Source organism: Ailuropoda melanoleuca, chromosome 8 (assembly GCF_002007445.2).
Source record: "Ailuropoda melanoleuca isolate Jingjing chromosome 8, ASM200744v2, whole genome shotgun sequence".
In the NCBI taxonomy this organism is placed as follows: Eukaryota; Metazoa; Chordata; class Mammalia; order Carnivora; family Ursidae; genus Ailuropoda; species Ailuropoda melanoleuca.
This window is the reverse complement of record NC_048225.1, coordinates 71,309,406-71,332,838: the sequence shown is the minus strand read 5'-3', so window position 1 is coordinate 71,332,838 and position 23,433 is coordinate 71,309,406. Positions and strand designations below refer to the sequence as shown.

The window sequence follows — 23,433 nt, the reverse complement described above, 5'->3', positions numbered from 1 at the left end:
GGGGAGAGAAGGAGCCAGCTAAGGAGAATGAAGAGTGGGGAGCATTGCAAGCAGGAGGAAGAGGAAGAGAGGGGCGTCCTGGAAGCCAAATTAAGCATGTGTATCTGAAGCAAGGAATTACTCACTGTATCAAAGGCTGCTGAGGGTGGAGAAATGTGCATTTGGATTGAAATCATGGTGACTGAGTAATCAGAGCAAAATCTCAGTAGGGTGGGATTAAGAAGATAAGGGCAGAGAAGAATGTGGGACAATGGGTATTGGCATACTTCAGGGAGGGACAGAGGAGTTTTCGTGTGTGTGTGTGTGTGTGTGTGTGTGTGTGTTCCTCCCCTGTTTTCTGGTCTCTAGTATCTGCGTTAGAGGCACTCTGTAGATGACTTGATCTTTGGCTCTCCTGGCTTAAAAGTGGGAGAGGTAAGAGCTGGTGAGCTGTGAGCCTTCTTACGCAGCTGTTGGACTTTGAGTTCAGTGTATTGTTATCTGGGTACATTATTTGTTGGGGAAACACCGGAGTCTTTTGTTCTTTCCTCTTGGGGTGGTGAGATTCCCCAGAGATTCCAGTTTCTGGCCTGAGAGAGTAAAGGTCTGTCTGACAGTTTTCTGGTCCCAAATGGAGGACGAGAGCTGGCTGGAGGTGCGGGTTGGGGGGGGAATAGGAGCTGTGTCTTCAACATGGCAGTACTGCATGTGTTGCCCGTGTTTTTGGTGTAGTGCCCTTGCCTACAATTGTGCTTGGTGTCTTTCTGCCCAGAGACTTTGTTGTAATTTCTCAAGGAAATAAACCTGACACACTTGGGGAGGGCATTTTCGGAATGGAGATATAACTGATGGACAGATACCATTCACCCAGAACCCCTTGTTTCTGGGACTCCCCTGTTTACCCTCAGTTGGACAGCTTTCTGCTGCTGCCAGTTCCTTGGCCTTCTGAGTTGGGTTTCAGTGTTCCTGTGGACAGTGGTGGATTCTTCATTTGCAGGTCTGCTAAATTAGGTACAATTAGTTTCCGTATTTTGTTGCTGTCACCACCTCTTCTTTCAGTCCTTATGAATTTATGTTTTTTTTTAAAGATTTTATTTATTTATTTGAGAGAGCACAAGTGTGGGGGAGGGTGGAAGGAGAGGGAGAAGCAGACTTCCCACTGAGCAGGGAGCCCAGTGTGGGGCTCGAACCCAAGACCCTGGATCATGACCCAAGCTGTCTAACTGACTGAGCCACCGAGGCGCCCCTGAATTTATGTTTTAGAAAATGCCTTTCCTGTGGTTGGAGCGGAACTTTGGGTGAGAGCGGAACGGATGCGCGTGTTTCCTCTGCCATCGCATCGAAGATGCTTCCATCAGTACATGCATATCACAGTTCAATGCTATTGGGGTTATACTGTTACTTGTTCCCTTTCAAACCGTTACCTTGAGGCTCCTTTCCACGTGACAATTGCATTATCTGTCTCCCATTTGCACAAGTTCTGTGGTGTGCTTACATCGCCGTATATTTATACGTGAATGTCTTTCCACTTCGCCAGATTGTGATAGAGGAGCGCCTATCTCCAGAGCCCCAAAATGGTTTATAGTGCATTTACAAAAGAGATAATAAACGTTGTCAGACAAGTGAACAGCAACTTCTTCCCCCCAAAAGGTGAAATCTTTAATTCCACTGAAATGTACAGTGAGATAGAAATTATCTTCACATGTGTCCTTTTTCCCGATTTGAAAGTATAATGATGGGTCCCTTGTAATTCCTTAAAGAGATCGCTTAGAAAATTTTGGTCCCCAGTGGCTAGGAGATGATGACAAGCTTGGAACCATTTTAAATGAGAGATGCTTCTGATCTCTGCTACTTAAGACGAGTTTCTACTTGAACAAAAGGTCTTTGCTTTGCTTCTCAGCAATTTGCAAAGCTAACTCATCTTGGCTTTTTCTGTGGCTTCTGAATTCCAAATGGGGTAAAGCTGGTTTCTCTAAGCCCTTACACTCCTTCTTCCTCTGTCAGTGAGAAGAGGGCATGAACTGTAAATACAGACTGATTTGCATTTGTTCTGTGTTTAAGCTTCTGCTCGCTCTGCTCCCTTCCCATATACCTTACCCAAAATCAGTGTTGATGGTTTCCCTGCGGGTGAGAGATGTTTAGTCTCCCATGTTACTATTGGTACAAGTGAAACTGTCATTTTTTTCTTTTTGCTGACAATGTTTTCAACCTAGTTTGTCTAAAATCTCTCAAAATACTGATTTGGAGAGAGATTGGCAAAATATTTTTCCCATAGGAATGTGAAAGGGGCTGTGATAACAAGAAACAGTCAACATTTTCGGAGTGTTTGCCATCAGCATGGCACTGCTTCTAGGCATTTTACTTGAATAATTTCCTGCCAGAATCCTATAGGGCGGGTGCTTTTTCTAGGTCCATTTTGCAGATTCCAAGCCATGGAGGCACGGTGTGTGGACTGTTACGCAGCTAAGGAGCCAGGTTGACTTCAGAGCCCAGTATGTCCCTCTGCTTCCCGACGCTGTTTGTCAGGTGATGATAGGACATCATGTAGTATTATCTTCGTGTTTTATGTCTTTGTGCTACAAAGTCATCTAGAAGGAAGTTATTTGCTTGTGAAAGGACAATCAGGCTGAGCTCAAGGAATTTTCAGCTTGTCCAGTCAAGTTAAAGGTACAGTTCATTTTCAGGAATTACTAATGTCAGCCTATTTCAACGTGTCTACATTCAACAAAGATTTTTTGAAAGATTTTTTCCAAGCCTCTGTGTACTAGGTTCTTCTGTATATGGTGAGGGACACAACAATAAATTAGGTATGATCGTGTAGTTCTATAGGGAAGGGTCTGTCAATATTACCTCATGTCTCCATAAGTTTGTATATCATGCCTCAGATAAACTCAATCTCATTGAGACTAGGAACTTCAGCTGATTCGAGTCAGATTTCCTGACTCGTGCATTTCTTCTTTCTGGTAAATTATGATGCCTCCCCATTTTTTTCTGTGCCCTTAGAGCCAGATAGAAAAACAAAAACTTGGATAAAATTAATACATGGTAGAGAATAATAGAGAACCACAAGTTGAGATTTGAAATCCAAGCAACAAAGAGCCAGAGTTAGCAACCTGGGGTCGTGGGCAGCCTCTCAGATGGCCTCCGAAGACCTGGTGTTAATGCTCTTGTGTGTGCGCTGGACCTAGAGACTCATAATGACTAGAATGTAATGGAGATGAGATGTCACTTCTAAGACAAGGTCACAAAGACAACGTGGCCTTACCTCGCACGCCCCCTCTCGCTCCGCTGAAGGAAGCCTGCTGTCTCCTTGTGAGCTTCCCTGTGGAGAGACATCTGGCAAGAGACTGAGGCTCAGCTTCAGCCAACAGCCAGTGAGGAGCTGAAGCCTCCAGTCGGGAACTGAATCCTGCCGACAACCACGTGAGGTTGGGAATGGGTCCCCCTGCGGAGCCGTCCTAGAAGATGCCAGCCTCAGCCGACTCCGTGATTAAGGTCTTACGAGAACCGTGAGGCAAAGGCACCCAGCTGAGCTGCACCTGGATTTCCGACCCACAGATACTGTGTTTGTTGATAATACGAAAATGGATTTTAAGCCCTAAGCTTTAGTGTAATTTGCTGTGCAGAAATGGATAACTAATATTCTTGGTAATAAACACCATGAGGTTTTCTACTTTTGGGGGTTTCTGCCTCCAGTGTAGCAGGTCATGTGAGAGAGGGATTGAGGCAAGAACCGCTGGGACTGGAGTGAATTCAGGGCCGATGGAGGGAAGGGGCCATCAAAAGCAGCCTCAGGGCTGTCCTGTCCCCCTGGGGAGAGCCCAGCTTAAAAAAACAAAACAACAACAACAACAACAACACAAACCAAGAGTGAATAAGTCAAGCACTAGCAGTGTTCCGTGGCTTAAAGAATTGCATTCAGTAAGAGTAATTCTATCGTATTGAATTACACCAGTAAAGCGAACTGCTCATCTGGCTGCCCAAATACATGACTCATTTATGAATTCGGCTAATCATGTTTTGTGAATTTTTGTTTTACTGAGTTTCCTTTAACACAACCTCTTAAAATACGGTGCTTTCCCTTTTATGCACTTTTTTCATCGAAAGTGCAGAGATGGGATTCTTGTTATGCAGAAATTCAGACCGATGTGTACACTCTAGTCTGTGAGTGGTTTGGCATCGTGGTGAGTTAGAACACGCCCACGTTGCTGGTGTCAAAGAAAGCAGCGCGAATAGCAAAGCCCGAGCGTCCAGGGAATGTGACTATCACGTGTTCACGTACTTGTGTGCACAATGTCGTGTGTCCAGCGTACCATCATTTCCCGTGTTAAAGTCAAAAGGAAGTAGATTTTTTTTTGTCAGCATAGTTCATTTTGATACATTTTTAATATCTTAGGTTAAATTGACTACTTGTGTTCTAAAATAGGCTATTTTGCTCTTCATTTTGTAACATTGTGGTTAATGAGGAGTGCATTTTGTAACATTGTAACGAGGAGTGCATGGGCTACCAGCAAATGTGTACCAGTGGAGTTCATGGATTAAAGAACTATTTATGGTCTTAACTTCTGATTACTGAAAGCAAATGTTTAATCCTGAACCTAATTTTAATCTAACACATTCCCAGCCCTATCTCCAGTTTCAAACCAATGTGTTCACAGATAATACACATTTTTAAATGAATTACATAAATTATTCCAAGGCTTCTTGAATTATCCTTCTTACTATAAAATTGCTTATTTTCTCCACATGTAAGACATACACTACAGACAAAAGTTTTTATCCCACTTGATAAAGTCTCAGAGAAGCTTAGGGACTTGAGCAGTAATTCACAGCTTGTTGGTAGGAAAGCCAGAAAGAGCACTGTGTTCTTGTCCTTAATTACCACATCCTTGGCATTTTATAAAAGTTTAAGCTTAAAAATAAAAATGCTATCCATTTTGGTCTGGAGTGATTATTAACACATGGTTATTTATAGGTTGTTTAAAGAGAGTGGTAAAAACCTTCGTATGTTCTAATCCTGGAAAGTCTGTGTACTTTACAAATAAATTAATAATCTTCTAATATGCGAAAAAGTCTAGAATTTCCTCTCAACACCTTCTTAGTCCTTGTACTTTTCTACATAAAAACAGAACAGGTGTTTCTTGGCTAAATTCAAAGTAACAAATTTATATATATTTTTGGGAAAACTATTAAAACTGCTTGGTAGACCTGCAGGGGAATGTCTGGGTGGGAAGTGTGATGAGTCCCAGACAACGGTGGCTGCTCCCAAAAGTCTTAGAGCAAAGTGGAGGAAACGAGTGTGAAATGTTCGGCCTCTAATCTGAAGTATAATCACATTAGCACCTAGTTGAATGTTAGAGAATAAAGCAATCTGAAAGATCTGGAAGATTTATCGCTGGATATCCTTCCAAATTTGGGGGTTATTTGTGTCCTGAAATCTAAGTCTTATGCCTAACAGGCATAATGCCAGGTAAAAAAGACAGTTCGATGAATGATACCCAGTAGCTGTAAGCCAGGCAGTCATTATTTGTGATAGTTGATTGTTCAGGTGAGAGCATACCCCTTAATAGATACAGGTGGATTTTTTTTGTTTGTTTGTTTGTTTTTTTTGGTTTATGAGGACACAAAACACAAGTAGGAAAAAAAAAAAGGAACTTGCTTAACTTTGAGTCAGATAATAAAGCGTATTAGAGCCAGAAGAGTTGAACTTTTGTGAAAAATTAAAGAGGGAAATATCATTAACCGACTACAGGCTGGATCCTTTCTCCTGTTCCTGTCCTTGGTCCCCACAAAACCCAAAATCTTGCTCATATTTTCTTTGATTTCCTTTGCCCTCACCCCTGTTCCCCCATAAAGAAACTAGAACTCGTCAAGTTAAGTAACTTATTGAAGTAATGCAGCAGGTGAAGAAAAATTTAAACCCAGTTAAGTTTGATTCCATGTTCTGTGCTCCTTTGACATCAATAAACCATCCCATAAAAATAGTGTTCCCTTTTGGGGGAAAGAGGAACTATCACCTTGAAATAATCTCCAAAAAAGATGTTTTTGTCTCAAAGAAGGCTGAAATTTTGCTCATGGAATCAGGGAATTTGTGAGGTGATTTTTCCTTGAATCTTTTGCCGCCTTAAAAAATGTATGTGCGTTTCTATTTCTATTTCTATAAATTCCTCAGCATGGCCCTACCTAGAAATCTGATTGGAGTGGTCTCTGCACATCTAGCTGTCTGCAGCCTTTCGAGGCTGAGTGAGTGATTGAGAACATTCTCAAATCACTGTTAACCCACGTAGGAAGCTAGGATAGCCCCTGAATGCTGAGAACACTTTACATATTATTGACTACATGAGTGGATGCATTGTTTTATTTCCTTGATTTTAGAATTTTATCAGTCGAAAATACACAGATTTTAATGGGGGGGGGAGCACTAGAAGACACCACTAAATATTCAGTAAGATGTGAATTTTAGTCTGAGTCTTGATTTCTGAAATGTTAAAATGTGCATTTTAAATTGAGTAAATATAGCACCTCAATAACCTTAAGCTTTCCCGAATTACTTCTTTTGCCTTTATTTCCCATCTAGAACTCCTCTCATTCCATCCATTCATCTGCCGGTATCTAATCTTCTCTAATTTTCAGCTACTCAAGCATGACTATATTGTTCTCTCAAAACTGCAATTCCTATCAAATTATGTCAGCATCCCTCAAGTGCAGAGCCAACCAAGAGAAAACTGTGTGGAAAAATAGTAACAGTATTTCTTTCCATGGAGATTTCCTTGTGGATGACTAAAAAGTGAGGTTTCATGGATTAGGAACTTTTGAGGACTTACTTAGGACCATATACCTATGATTAGGACCACATGGCATTTATTTTTTTAATTATTATTTATTTTTTTTATTATTATATTATGTTAGTCACCATACAATACATCCCCGGATTCCGATGCAAAGTTCGACGCTTCATTAGTTGCGTATAACACCCAGTGCACCATGCAATTCGTGCCCTCCTTACTACCCATCACCAGCCTATCCCATTCCCACCCCCTCCCCTCTGAAGTCTTCAGTTTGCTTCTCATGGTCCATAGTCTGTCGTGTTTCATTCCCCCTTCTGATTACCCCCCCTTTCTTTATCCCTTTCTTCCCCTACCGATCATCCTAGTTCTTATGTTCCATAGATGAGAGAAATCATATGATAATTGTCTTTCTCTGCTTGACTTATTTCACTTAGCATTATCTCCTCCAGTGCCGTCCATGTTGCAGCAAATGTTGAGAATTCGTTCTTTCTGATAGCTGAGTAATATTCCATTGTATATATGGACCACAGCTTCTTAATCCAGTCATCTGTTGAAGGGCATCTCGGCTCCTTCCATGATTTGGCTATTGTGGACAATGCAGCTATGAACATTGGGGTGCATATGGCCCTTCTCTTTACTACGTCTGTATCTTTGGGGTAAACACCCAGTAGTGCAATGGCTGGGTCATAGGGTAGTTCAATTTTTAACTTTTTAAGGGACCTCCACACTGTTTTCCAGAGTGGCTGTACCAACTTGCATTCCCACCAACAATGTAGGAGGGATCCCCTTTCTCCACATCCTCTCCAACAATTGTTGTTTCTTGCCTTGTCTATCTTTGCCATTCTAACTGGCGTAAGGTGGTATCTCAGTGTGGTTTTGATTTGAATTTCCCTGATGGCTAATGATTTTGAACATTTTTTCATGTGTCTGTTAGCCATTTGTATGTCTTCATTGGAAAAGTGTCTGTTCATATCTTCTGCCCATTTTATGATTTGTTTATTTGTTTCTCGTGTATTGAGTTTGAGAAGTTCTTTGTAGATCTTGGATACCAGTCCTTTATCTGTGGTGTCCTTTGCAAATATATTCTCCCATTCCGTGGGCTGTCTCTTAGTTTTTTTGACTGTTTCCTTGGCTGTGCAGAAGCTCTTTATCCTGATAAAGTCCCATAAGTTCATTTTATCTTTTATTTCTCTTGCCTTTGGCGATGTGTCGTGAAAAAGGTTGCTCTGGCCGATGTCATAGAAGTTGTTGCCTATGTTCTCCTCTAGAATTTTGATGGATTCCTGTCTCACATTGAGGTCTTTCATCCATTTGGAGTTTATTTTTGTGTATGGTGTGAGAGAGTGGTCAAGTTTCATTCTTTTGCATGTAGCTGTCCAATTTTCCCAGCACCATTTATTGAAGAGACTGTCTTTTTTCCACCGGATGTTTTTTCCTGCTTTATCAAAGATTAGTTGCCCAAAGAGCCGAGGGTCCATTTCTGGGTTCTCTATTCTGTTCCATTGGTCGATGTGTCTGTTTTTGTGCCAGTACCATGCTGTCTTTGTGATCACAGCTTTGTAGTACAGCTCGAAATCCGGCATTGTGATGCCCCCAGCTTTGTTTTTCCTTTTCAACAGTTCCTTGGAGATTCGGGGCCTTTTCTGGTTCCATACAAATTTAAGGACTATTTGTTCCAGTTCTTTGAAAAATGTCCTCGGTATTTTGATCGGGATAGCATTGAAAGTGTAGATTGCTCTGGGTAGTATGGACATTTTAACTATGTTAATTCTTCCAATCCATGAGCATGGAATATTTTTCCATCTTTTTATGTCTTCCTCAATATCTTTCAAAAGTGATCTATAGTTTCTAGGATATAGGTCCTTTACGTCTCTGGTTAAGTTAATTCCAAGGTAACGTATGGTTTTTGGTGTTATTGTAAATGGGATGGATTCCCTAATTTCTCTTTCTTCAGTCTCGTTATTCGTGTATAGAAATGCAACTGATTTCTGGGCATTGATTTTGTATCCTGCCACCTTACTGAATTGTTCTATAACTTCTAATAGTTTGGGAGTGGATTCCTTTGGGTTTTCCATATAGAGTATCATGTCATCTGCAAAGAGAGACAGTTTGACTTCTTCTTTGCCGATTTGGATACCTTTGATCCCTTTTTGTCTTCTGATTGCTGTTGCAAGGACTTCTAGTACTATGTTGAATAATAGTGGCGAGAGTGGGCATCCTTGTCGTGTTCCTGATCTTAAGGGAAAGGCTTCCAGCTTTTCCCCATTGAGAATAATGCTTGCAGTAGGCTTTTCATAGATGGCTTTTATGAGATTGAGAAATGTACCCTCTATTCCTACACTCTGAAGGGTTTTAATCAGGAAAGGATGCTGTATTTTGTCAAATGCTTTTTCTGCATCAATTGAGAGGATCATATGGTTCTTGAGTCTTTTCTTGTTGATATGATGTATCACATTGATTGATTTGCGAGTGTTGAACCATGCTTGCATCCCAGGTATGAATCCCACTTGGTCATGATGGATAATCCTTTTAATGTACTGTTGGATTCTATTAGCAAGGATCTTGTTGAGGATTTTGGCATCCATATTCATTAGAGAAATCGGTCTGTAATTCTCCTTTTTGAGGGGGTCTTTGCCTGGTTTGGGGATCAAGGTAATATTAGCCTCATAGAATGAGTTTGGTAGCTTTCCTTCTGTTTCTATTTTTTGAAATAGCTTTAGGAGAATAGGTATTATTTCTTCTTTGAATGTTTGGTAGAATTCCCCAGGAAAACCGTCTGGGCCTGGAGTTTTATTATTTGGAAGGTTGTTTATCACTGACTCAATTTCTTCATAGTTAATTGGCCTATTTAAGAAATCTATTTCTTCCTGTTTCAGTCTTGGTAGTTTATAGGTTTCCAGGAAGGCCTCCATCTCTTCCAGATTGTTTAGTTTTTTGGCATATAGCTGTTGATAAAAGTTTCTAATAATCCTTGCAATTTCAATGGTGCTGGTCGTGACCTCTCCCTTTTCAGTCATAATTTTAATAATCTCAGTCCTTTCTCTTTGTTTTTGGACAAGTTTTGCCAGTGGTCTATCAATTTTATGGATTCTCTCAAAGAACCAGCTTCTAGTCCTGTTGATCTGCTCTACTGTGCTTCTGGTTTCTAATTCATTGATTTCTGCTCTAATCTTGGTCAACTCCTTCCTTGTCAGTGGGTTAGGCCTGTCCCTCTGTTGCTGTTCCAGTTTCTTGAGGTGAGAATATAGAAACTGCATTTTAGATTTTTCTATTCTTTTGAGTGAGGCTTGGATGGCTATGTATTTCCCCCTTAGGACTGCCTTTGCAGTATCCCATAGGTTTTGGACCGTTGTGTATTCATTCTCGTTGGTCTCCATAAATTGTTTAATTTGTTTTTTGATTTCCTGGTTTATCGAGTCATTCTTGAGCAGGATGGTTCTTAGCCTCCAAGTGTTTGAGTTTCTTCCAGGTTTTTCCTTGTGGTTGAGTTCCAATTTCAGAGCGTTGTGGTCTGAGAATATGCAGGGGATAATTTCAATCTTTTGGTATTGGCTGAGACCTGTTTTGTGTCCCAGAGCATGATCTATTCTTGAGAATGTTCCATGGGCATTTGAATAGAATGAGTATTCTTTGGTTCTGGGGTGTAGTGTTCTATATATATCTATGAGGTCCAACTCGTCGAGTATGGCATTCAAAGCCTTTGATTCTTTGCTTAGTTTTTGCCAGGGTGTTCTGTCTATTTCTGATAGTGGGGTGTTGAGGTCCCCTACTATTACTGTGTTCTTATCTATATGTCTCTTTATTTTGGTTAAGAGTTGGCTTGTGTATCTTGCTGCTCCCCTGTTGGGGGCATATATATTAATAATTGTCATATCCACTTGTTGAATACTTCCTTTAAGAATAATATAGTGCCCTTCTGTATCTCTCTCTATGGCCTCTAGTTTAAAATCCAGTCTATCTGATATGAGAATTGCTACTCCAGCTTTCTTTTGAGGTCCATTTGCGTGGAAGATGGTACTCCATCCCCTTACTCTAAGTCTGAATGCATCTTTGGGTTCAAAATGAGTCTCTTGTAGACAGCAAATGGATGGGTCATGTCTTTTTATCCAATCTGCAACCCTGTGGCGTTTTATGGGAGAGTTTAAGCCATTTAGATTGATAGAGATTATTGACAGATATGATTTTAATGATGCCATTTCTCTTTAAAGTCTTTGTATCGGTTGTGACTTGCTGCTCTGTATCACTCTTGGGGCCTTTTTACCTTTATAGAGCCCCCCTTAATATCTCCTGTAGGGCTGGTTTCGTGGTTACGAAATTGGTTAATGATTGGCGATTTTGGAACGTCTTTATTTCTCCATCAATTCTGAATGACAGCTTTGCTGGATAAAGGATCCTTGGCTGCATGTTTTTCTCTGAAAGAGCTTTAAAAATGCCCCCCCAAGCCTTTCTCTCATTCCAGGTCTCTGTAGACAGGTCTGACGTAATCCTGATACCTTTGCCTTGGTACGTGAGAAATTTCTTTGCCCTGGCTGCTTTCAATATTGTATCCTTGGAACTAGTATTTGCGAATTGCACTGACGTGACGTGGCGCAGGTTTGTCGTGGTTGAGCTTGGGAGGGGTCCTCTCTGCCTCTTGGACACGAATGCTTGTTTCCCTTGCTAGATTAGGGAAGTTTTCAGCTACAATTTGTTCAAATATCTCTTCTAGACCTCTGTTTTTCTCCACCCCTTCAGGGATGCCGATGATTCTGACATTGGATCGTTTCATAGAGTCAGTAATCTCCGGTAATCTACATTCGTGGGCGTGGATTTTTTTTAAGACCAGCTTCTATTTTCGTTTTTTCTTCTACTAACCCATCCTCCAATTCGCTAATGTGTTCCTCTGCCTCGGTGACCCTGGCCATCAGAGCCTCTAGTTTTGACTGCATTTGGCTTATAGAATTTTTAATTTCTGTCAGATTCGCTCTCATTTCTGCCCTTAGGGATTCTATATTCTCAGTAACATTTTCGTTAATCCTTTTTTCAAGTCTACTCATCATCTTGACCATTGTTGCTCTGAATTCCATTTCTGATAATTGGGGTACATCCATATGTATTAATTCTGTGGCAGAGGCCACAGACTCATTATCTTTTCTTTGCTGGGGGGGACTCCTCCTTCTCGTCATTCTGATGAGGATAGATTGCGGGGGTTGTCCAGAGCCCAAGTTATTGACTGGGACCCAGGCCGTGCGCCCTTGTTTTATAGAGATCTTAGGGATGTGGGCCACATGGCATTTATTAAGACATTCTTCAGTACCTACCATTGTGTGAGAGAATCAGATGAGAAGGCTTAGTAGACGCACAACGTTTCATGTGGGCAACATAACGTAATAACATGTTTTAAAATGCTGGATAATGTCAGAGGACAATTGTATCTTTTACAAAGAGTTTTGACTTAAGTATGAATGATTTTATTGTATCTTTACCTTGTTCCGACAATGAAATCTTACACTAAGTTGACTCCTGGCATTTCTTTCATTGTTTTCCCATCAATCTTTTGCTGTATCACTAGAGGAATGTAGAAATACTGGATTATTATCTAATGAATTCCAAAGTCAGAGATCTTGGGTTCACTGTAAGATTTTCTTTAAGGCCTCGACAATGTACAGATCCAAAGGGATAATTCACACATGAATTTGCTATCTTCATTTGGGTTTTATGCATTTTGTTACATTATAGACATACTACCTCCAGTGAAAATCATTTATTAATCCCTATTAATTAATTTCTGAAATACAGTCAAAGCTAGTTGGGCTGGTTTTACCACTTTGAGTCATTAAACAGATTGTGATATGTTTGCTTTATGTGGTCTAAGAAGTGAAAATATTTGTCTGAAAATCTTAATCAAGTTCTTAGGTTGGTATTTGAGACATAATTTGTAAGAAATGGAGATAGTGGAATATTATTAGGGTGGAAGTATCATATTCTACTTACTGTGATCTTTGTTGGTGAATCTGGGCTCCGTTCCCAGCTCCAAATAGAAATGCTAAATTATCTTGTTTAGATTTCTCATCTGTCATATGCTTCAATTTCCCACTTGTCTTTTTGGTATTTTGCCAGAATGAACGAGAAAACGTCTCATGTACTTTAGGCTTTGAGAGAAAAGACAGTGTAAAATACCTCAATTATCAAAATAAGTCAAATCAGTTTGTGATTATCTACTTTTTGATTTTTCTCTCAGAAATCTTTAATCCCATAGGAGCTTCACTGGCTACTTGGCACAAATATGATCAGGACAAATTCACATCTTTTCCAGCTAATATATATGTAGGTAATGCAGAAAGTTTTTGATTAATCTGTACCCAAACTGAGCTATAAAACTGACTCCAAAATCCAAAATGCTGCTCAGGCCAAAAGAAATACATTTAAAAACTAGTCTCAGTTTTTGATTATCCATGCCACTTCTTCCTTATATAAGCATAAGCATATAAGTTTGTACATAAGAATGGATTTTTGGGGATAGGAAGTGATGGGTATTGAGGAGGGCACATATTGCACGGTGCACTGGGTGTTATACGCAGATAATGAATCATGGAACAGTACATCAAAGCCTAAGGATATACTGTATGGTGACTAATGTAACATAATGAAAAATTATTATTAGATAAAAAAAGAGCTGTATAAAAAAAGAATGGATTTTTAAGGGCATATCTGTCTTAATCTCAATACCATAATCAATGAATTGTCCTTTGATTATAACAATTTAAAGAATTGTAACAGAAAATGTATCTTTCATTCTTATATTAAGTCCTTCAGTTTAGTGATTAAATTTAACTTTTGTCGTAGCTCTAAGAATTGTGGCAGTTATGAGCATTTATCTCATAAAATGAGATGTGGCAGTAACAGGAGTGATTTGCCCGTTTTTCTAGTATTCAGTGAATTTTTCAAATTCACGCAGTTGGACCTTGAAAGACAGACTCACAGTTTATCTTTGACCTTTGTGTCATATTCATGGGATTTTGTATTTGAGGGACAAGTGAAAGCTTTACACTTTACCCCTGTTGAAATTCCTCGGACACAGTCTTGGTAGTGGAGTAAGTGGGTGCGTTGAAGCTAGAACACTATTCTGGAGACTGTCACTATTGCTCAAGATGGTCAGACATCTTTTCACAGCTGGCTTAAATGGCATTTTATATTCTTTCTTTTGTATTTTCTTTCCACAGCTGTTGTGAACTTGGACAATTCTGTGGTTGATCTGGAGACGCTTCAAGCTCTCTATGAGAATGTGAGTAATAGAAGGAATTTTATGTGTGAGTATATAACACATACACCATACTTGCCAATATGTACGTCTAGACTCATTGCCTTAATGTCCTTTAAGAAAAATTGATCTGGGAGCACAGAATTTACTTAAGTATCTGTTTGTTAAAATACTTTCTTGGAAACCTCCTGGACAAGTGTGTGGTCTCATAATGTCAAAGATTGTGGTTCAAAGCATGATGTATGTGAGGTCATTCACAACCCTTCTTTTGAAATACAGCAGTCAATACTTACGTAGAGGTTAATTTGAACTGAGCATTGTTCTGTGCACTAACTCAGTTAATCTCCACATGAATACTCCAGGGAGGTTCGGTTATTATCCCATTTTACATATGAGGAATTTTAGGCATAGCCAGGTCAGATGGGTGGTTCAGAAATCACACAGCGAATGTGGTAGAGCCGGGGTTTAATTCACTCTGGCTCCATTTCTCTCAACTGCATCGTTTGTTTGACCAAATGGCGGGACATTCAGGCTTTCTTTTAGCAGCACCCTTTCTGAAGTTGGCAGGAAAAAAGTGTAAGTAACAGAGAAGTAGGACTGTAGCCTGATGTAGTCAGTGCCTTTGGGAAGTGTGATCTATGTGGTGATAAATGAAGTGGTTTTAGATGGGACATGGCATTAAATAACATTGATCCACATAGTAAGAGAGTAATTATCTTATCAGGGCCTTTGTAGTACTTCTGATTATAATTAGGAGAAAGTCTCCGCGTGGTCCTATTTTGTACCTGGTATTTTTGGGTTCTCTCTCTCTCTCTCTCTCTTTTTTTTTTTTTTTTTTTTTTTTTTTGTCATTTTGTTTCTGCTCTTGTCTGTGCTGTGGCTAGTATTTAAGCCTCTGTTCTCTTTAGGGGCATGACCTTAGTTGGTCCTTGACTTTTCAGCCCCAAGTCAAAGACTTCCTGACTCTGGAAGACACACATGGTCAACGGGATGCAGACATACTTCCCTGACTACTCCCTTGGGAACAGTGTATTTGAACTACTTGTCCATTGTTGAACTTGGTACTTTTAAAACATGTTTATGTGGTCTCCCCTATGAAATTTAGACCTTTGTAGGAGAAAATATTTCCTGTGGTACATCACATAGAATCTATTGATTAAGTGTAGAATTGGTGCCTGGTCAGCATGGTGAACATAGGGGTTCAGTTTGATGGAATCATTAATGAAGACTGAGAGGGGAGGTTTGCATGGTTGATTATGTAGTTGTCACTACATGATGGAAAACTGGAAAAAATAAATATGTATTTAGTGTATTAGTGTCCCAGTGAAATGGGTATTTAAAATATATCCATTTAGGGATACAGAGAGTTTTCATTTCTCTTGAATCTTTGATACCAACTCTCCCCCAACCAGGAAAGCCATGAGGAAGATATGAGGATATACCAGGGAAAGTAATTGCTTCAACAATTCATAATGATGTATGATGTTGGTATATGGCTAACTGTTTTTCTTATATATACATTACATATACATATATACAAGTACTTAGGTGTATACATAATTTATATGTGTGTGTACATGTATGTATATTATACGAAGACATATGAATGTCTTATCCTGGTCTATCATGTGCAGAAATATATACAGAAAAATACAGAAGTGGGAACAAGTATATTTATGAGGGTAGTTTAATTTGCAGTGATTCAGAGTATTTTATTTGGGAGTTTTCAGCCTTTCAGAGCGAATTAATTTCATGAAATATTAATTTCTAGCTCTGAACAAACTAGATAGCTACCTAGAATTTGTGTCTAATTTCTTATCATCATACTTTGTGAAAGTTGAATGAGTATTAGCTGGAACTGGTTAAATTTGTAGTTTTCTTTTTATTGTTATTGTGAAACAGTGGTTCAGGCTTTCATGGTGTCAGGAAAACACAATGGTGGGGACGGCTGATAGTAATATTAGTTCCAGCAGTAACAGGCTAGATGTCTTTAATAGCCATCTATAGTAGAGGAACTTAATCTGTTATGAATAATAGATAATTGTATATAGCATATACAAATAGAATTCATGCCAATTCCCAGTTAACTTCCATTAAACTACAAGTCAAAAGAGGGAAAAATATTTGTTTTATCCATGGCATTATCCCCAGCATCTAGGGTTAAGGATTATTGGACCTATAGGAAGTATTTAGTAACTGTTAAATAAATGTTTTTATATGAATTTATGAATGGATAGGAAAACCTCTTTTGAACTATCATGTGGTTTTCAAATACAGTTTTCCTGTTCAAACTGATTGATGCCCACTGGAAATAATGATCTATATTGAACATCTATTTGTGCTATTTTCATTTCTTTAGTAACAAGAGGATTTCATGTGCAAAATAATTAATGGATCTTTCCAGTGGGGTCTGGTAGCTCAGTCATAATTGACCGTAACCTGCTATATGGAAAAAGTTTGGTTGACACTTTGAAAAGGGTAAATGAGGGTTTAAAAATGTTGGTATTTTAAGAATTGTGCATCATTAAGTAGAAAATACTGGGTACCCGTTTTTATGTTAGGTTTTTCAGTTTTCTGGGGATAAATGCTGAAGCAAAAATTTGTGCTTTTTTTGAGTAATATACAACACCCTTAGATAAAGACTTCCTCACTTAGAGAATGAATATGCATATAGCAAAGCAAGGAAATCCCCCTAAATTAAGAAACAATTGAAATACATATTCCCTATTCATTCAAGATGCATTTTTTTAAATATTTTATTCATTTGTCAGAGAGAGAGCACAAACAGGGAGAGTGGGAGAGGGAGAAGCAGGCTCCCGCTGAGCAAGGAGCCTGAGGCAAGACTCTATCCCAGGACCCTGGGATCATGACCTAAGCCCAAGGCAGATGCTTTAACAACTGAGCCACTCAGGTGAACCAAGATGCATTTATTTCTAATTCCTTCTTTTCAGTTGTTTAGGTTCCTAAAACTTCCTGAATTTTTAGAAACAGTAATAGTTTAACATCTATTATGCACCAAGTCTATTACTCCAAGTCCCTTATGTGTGTTAATTCATTTAATCCTCTAAGTGCCTTACCTATGATTGATGAAGAAGAAATACTATTGTTATCTAACCCTTTTTAGAAAAATAAGACACTGAGAGGTTCCTACGACTCTGAGCTGGCTCGACACCTGGTCACTTCCCCTAAGGACTGTGCGGAAGCACAGAATTCCCTGACTATGGTGATAACTGAGCAGAGCCTTCAGGAGGACCTGGGGTAGCGCTCTTCGGTGGAAAAGAACGTGGGGTTGAAAAGTCGTTAAGAACTCTGTTCAGGTTCCAGCACCACAATTAAACAGATGTAGGTCTTCATTCTTCAGTTTCCTTATTCTCATCTATAAGTGGGGCTTCTAACAATTCGAATAACAACGTCAACTTTTGGTCACCATCAAACGGATGGAGAGGGAGTTTTCTAGGCTACTCAATACTATTACGCTTTCATTTTTTTTTTTTTGAATAAAATTAGTCTGGGCACGGAACTATGATTGTCAAATTGCATACGGTTACGTCTGAGACTGGTTAAGATTAAGGGTGACAGAGGGTTGTGTGCCACATAAGGTGGAACTGAGCCTGTTCCTCCAGGGTCTCACGGTTTTGCCAGGCGAAGTAGGAAGTACCTGTGTGTTCACAAGCAACGTGAAGGAACAGAGAGTACTTTTCAGAAGGTATGAAACTCAGCATGATACTGCGTTACTCACAATCATTTAAAAATCTGTTTTAGCTTTTGAAACAATCTCAAAGATGCAATAAGGTTGCAGGTGGGATACAAAGAACTATTTTTTTTTTTAATTTTATTTATTTATTTGACAGAGATAGAGACAGCCAGCGAGAGAGGGAACACAAAGGGGGAGTGGGAGAGGAAGAAGCAGGCTCATAGCAGAAGAGCCTGATTGTGGGGCTCGATCCCATAACGCAGGGATCACGCCCTGAGCTGAAGGCAGACGCTTAACCGCTGTGCCACCCAGGCGCCCCTAGAACTATTTTTTTCATCATTTGCAAATACATTGCCAACATTAGGCCCTATTACCCTGAATACTTTGGTGCATGTTACCTACATGTTTGTTTCCTTCATGTTGATGAAATTTTGGAGATTACTGCCTCAAGAGCCCCTTGTTGTTAGAGAAATCTTGCCTTTCCTTGGACTACCTTGAATCTTTTGAATATCCATCCAGTGGACTGACAGGAAGCTTGGGCTTTCTTTTCTCAATTGATACTAAATAGTATGTATTTCGGGATGAATCCAGGATGAACCCAAGACCATGGACCCAGTTATAGTTTATTTTTAGTGCACAGTGCAGATAATTTTTCTATGTTTTTTAGTTGCTAATAGCTTGTGTGTTTACAGGTGACTGATAAAAATAAGGCAGCGTGCTGTGGGTATGCACGTCTCTTGTGTACCTTGGTGGGTGTCCTTCCTACTTGCTACAGACTGTCCTCAAACTTTACAACAATATCATCGCTATATTAAAATATGCCATAGTTTCATTCAGCATGACATGATATAAACATGCTTTTAATACTCTGTCCCTCCTCTCCTACTCCAAATCACACAAGGGCATATCTAAAAGAAGTTACAGTTCTAACCACATGAAACCAGTGAGTTTACTATTCCCAAGGGGACTAGGATTCTTCCTATTTTCATCTACAGTATATCAGATGGGGCAGCCCAGCAACCCATGCAACTATAACAGAAGTTTTATATCTTCTCGATGCTATTTAACAGTGCAGAATGAATGAATGAACGAGTGAACTCTTTGAAACAGAAGCTCAGCCCAGTAAAATATTCAGGCTGTTTATCACTCCAGCTCCCTTACTTTGCACACTCCCAGGTTCCTAACTCACCTATATGTGGAGATTAAACCATTCGATTAATATGCACCAATCTTTCTTCATTTGTCGCTACCACCTTCTCTTTATCTAAAAAAATTCTAGGAATACCCTTGTGTCCTCTTATGTTCCAGCCAGAGAGCTGTTCTCATTCTGTACTTGTTTCCTCCCCCATCTCTCCCTTGTCAAAGCATGCTCAGATGTCCTCCAAATTTAAAAGAAAGAAAAATAATTTATTCTCTTTCCTTCGTTATTTATTTCATTAAAAATATGTACAGCATGATAACTAAGCGTCAGGCAGTGTGCTACGATCCCTCCAGTTTTCACGATGGAATGATGCCTTCCTCTGGTTCATGTACACACACACTCAGAGAAAGAGAAGGGAAGATAGACAAGTGCAACCACAGATGGGATTTTGCCTTGAATCTTTAGATGGCTTTGGGCAGTATTAACATCTCAACAATATTTAGTCTTCTGATCCATGAACATAGAATGTCTATTTGTGTCATCCTTACTTTCTTTCATCAGGGCTTTATAGTTTTCGGTGTACAAGTCTTTCACTTCCTTAAGTAAGCTTATGCCTAAATATTTTATTCTTTTTGATGTTATTATAGATAGGATTGTTTTCTTAATTTCCTTTTCAGATAGTTCATAGAAACACAACTGATGTTCTTGAATGTTGATATTGTGTCCTTTAATGTTTGGTAGGGGGGCACCTGGGTGGCTTAGTCAGGTAAGCATCCAACTCTTGACTCAGCTTAGATCATGATCTCAGGATGGTGGGATCAAGCCCTGTGTTGGGTTCCATGCTCAGCAGGAAGTCTGCTTGAGATTCTCTGTCTCTCTCTCAAAATAAATAAATAAATCTTTAAAAATAAGTAAATAAATATTTGGTAGAATTTGCTAGTGAAATCATCTGGTCCTGGGCTTTTATGTGTTGGGAGATTTTGATTACTGATTCATTCTCCTTTGTTATTATAGGTCTGTTCAGGCTTTCTTTTTCTTTTTGATTCAGCCTTAGGAGGTTGTATATTCCTAAGAATTCATTTGTTTTTTCCTAGGTTATCCATTTTGTTAGCTTGCGATTTTTCATAGTTGTCTCATGATCCTTTTTATTTTTGTGGCATCAGTTGTGGTGTCTTTTTAATTTCTGGTTGTATTTATTTGAGTCTTCTCTTTTTCTAGCTAAAAGTTTGTTAATTTGGTTATCTTCTAAAAAATCTCTTAGTTTCACTGATTTTTTTCTATTGTTTCTGTATTCTCTATTTTATTTCTGCTCTAATTTTTATTATTTCTCTTTTTCTCCTAAATTTGGATGTAATTTGTTCTGTTGTAGTTTGTCCCTCAAAGTGTAAAGTGTAAAGTTAGGTTGTTTATTTCTTCTTCTTCTTTTATATCATTTTTTAGTGTTTGAAACATTTTTTTTCTTTTTAGGGCATTCTTTATTATTATCATTATTATTATTTTGTTCAATTAGCCAATGTGTAGTATATCATTAGGCTTTGATGTAGTGTTCAGAGATTCATTAGTCCCGCGTAACACCCAGTGCTCATCACAACATGTGCCCTTTTTTTTAATTATGATACGTTAGTCACCATACAGTACATCATTAGTTTTGATGTAATTTTCCATGATTCATTGTTTGCATATAACACCCAGTGCTCCATGAGATATGTGCCCTCCTTAACCCCCATCACCGGGCTAACCCATCCTCTACCCCCTCCCCTCTGAAACCCTCAGTCTGTTTCCAGGAGTCCATAGTCTCCTATGGTTTTTCTCCTTCTCTGATTTCTTCCCCTTCAGTTTTCCCTCCCTTCCCCTATGGTCCTCCAAACTATTCCTTATGTTCCACATATGAGTGAAACCATACGATAACCGTCTTTCTCTGCTTGACTTATTCACTTAGCAAGCTGGTACAGCCACTCTGGAAAACATTATGGAGTTTCCTCGAGACAGTATTTCTTCTTTTTTAATGTAGGTGTTTATTGCTATGAACTCCACCTCAGTACTGCTTTTGCTGCATTCCATAAGTTTTGATATGTTGTGTTTTCATTTTCATTGGTCTCAAGATATTTTCTAATTTCCCTTTTGATTTCTTATTTGAACCATTGGTTGTTCAAATGTGTCTGGTTTAATTTGCACCTACTTGTGAATTTTGTAGTTTTCTTTCTGCTACTGGTTTCTACTTTCATTCGATTGTGATCAGAAAAGATACTTAGGGGGCGCCTGGGTGGCACAGCGGTTGAGCGTCTGCCTTTGACTCAGGGCGTGATCCCAGCCCTCTGGGATCGAGCCCCACATCAGGCTCCTCCTCTAGGAGCCTGCTTCNTCCGCTATGAGCCTGCTTCTTCCTCTCCCACTCCCCCTGCTTGTGTTCCCTCTCTCGCTGGCTGTCTCTATCTCTGTCGAATAAATAAATAAAATCTTCAAAAAAAAAAAAAAAGAAAGAAAAGATACTTAGTATTACTTCAGTCTTCCTAAATTTCTAAACACTTGTTTTATGAACTCTAACGTATGACCTGTCCTGGAGAATATTCTGTGTGTGCTCGAGACATGTGCATATTCCACGGTTGTGGGGTTAAAAATTCTGTATGTGTTTGTTTGCTCCATTTGGTCTATGATGTTAATTATACCCAGAGTTTCCTTGTTGATTTTCTGTCTGCTTGTCTATTCACCATTGAAATTTAAATGTTGACGTTTCCTTCTATTAATTGTCTTGCTGTTTATTTCTCTCTTCAGATCTGTCAGTGTTTGCCTTATATATGTAGGTGCTCAGATATTATGGTGCATATATATGTATAAGGTTATTTCTTCCTAATTTGCCCTTTTATCCTTATATAATGACCTGCTTTGTCTCTTATAGTAGTTTTTGACTGAAAGTCTGTTTTTTTCTGACGTACGTATAAACTCCTTTGCTGGTTACTGTTTGCATGGAATGTCTTTTTCCATCCACTTAACTTTCAGCCTCTGTGTCCCTAAATCTAACGGTGAGTCTCTTGTAGATAGCATATATTTACATCTTGTTTTCTAAGCCATTCAGCCACTCTGTTTGATTGGTGAGTTTCATCTATTTACATTCGAAGTAATTATAGGTAGGGAAGTATTTGTTACCATCTTGGCAGCTGTTTTCCGTTTGCCTGTAGATCTTTTGTCTGTCTTTGCTCTTTCTGTCTTCCTTTGTGTTTCCTTGTTGTTTTTGTTTGTTTTTGTGTTTCTTGTTCATATGCTATGATTCCTTTCTCTTTATCTCTTTTGCAACTCCTATAGGTATTTTCTTTGTGGTTACATGGGGTTACGTAAAATATCTTATAATCATTATAGCTAATTGTACTGATAGTAATTTAATTTTACTTCCATGTAAAAACTCTACACTTTTATTTCTCTGCCTCCTACATCTTATGTTATTGATTTCACAATTTACATATATTTCTATTGTGTATTTATTAGTTATTATACTTTTGGTTATAGTTTTAATACATTTGTCTCTCAACTTTTATACTAGTATTAAAAGTGATTTTTTTCACCACCATTTGAGTAATACAGATGATCTCTATGTGTTTATTTTTGCCAATGGGTTTTATACTTTCATAGGCAATATGTTGTTTAGTGTCTTTTCATTTGAACTTGAAGAATTACCTTTATCATTTCTTATAAGACGTTTTTGCTGGTGCTAAACTTGCTCGGTGTTTGTTTAGCTGGGAAAGTTCTTATCTCTCCTTTACTTTTGAAAGGCAGTTTTGTTGAGTACAGTATTCTTGACTGGCAATTTTTTTCTTTCAGCACTTTGAATATATCATCTCACTCCCTCTTGATTTACAATGTGTCTGCTCAGAAATCTGCTGGTTGCACCCCATGGGGATTTTCTTGTTTGTGACAAGCCACTTTTTTCTCACTGCCTTCAAAATTCTTTGTCTTTGACTTTTGAGATTTTGACTATAATGTATCTTGGGATAAGCCCCTTTGTCTTGATCTTGGGAAGGATTCTTTGAGTCTCATGAAACTGGATAGCCATATCCTTTCTAAGATTTTGGAAGTTTTCAGTCATTGTTTCTTTAAATAAGCTTTCTCCCCTTTCTCTTTCTTGTCTAACTACTGGCACTCCCATTATATGTATATATAGACCTGCTTACAGTGTCACCTAAGTCTTTTAAATTATCTTTTTCATCTTGTTTTCCTTTTTGCTTCTTTCTCCTACTGGATTAATTCCAGTGAGCTGTTTTTGAGTTTACAGACACTTTCTTCTGCTTGATCAAGTGTGATTGAATCCCCTTTTTGAACTTTTCAGTTCAGTTATTGTATTCTTTAGCCCTATGGTTTGTGTTTGATCCTTTTTAATACTTTGTCTCTCTGTTGAAATTCTCACTTTGTTCATGTATTGCTCTCCCGACCTCAGTGAACATCTTAAAGATAGTCATTTTGAACTTTTTATCAGGTAAATCCTCTGAATATCCATTTCATTAGAGTTATTTTCTGCGCACCTATCTCGTTCTTTTATCTGGAACTTATTTCCCTATTTCTTCATTTTCCTTGACTCCCTGAGGTGGTGTTTGTGCATTAG

General features: G+C 38.8%; 1 protein-coding gene across 1 annotated transcript in view; it reads left to right on the top strand.

Moving 5' to 3' along the window:
* Nucleotides 1-23,433, top strand: part of FMN2 (formin 2) — a 376,980-nt gene that overhangs the window by 196,280 nt on the left and 157,267 nt on the right. Inside the window, 1 exon segment of the mRNA XM_034667639.1 lies at nt 13,970-14,031. Coding sequence (XP_034523530.1) covers nt 13,970-14,031 — 62 coding nt within the window.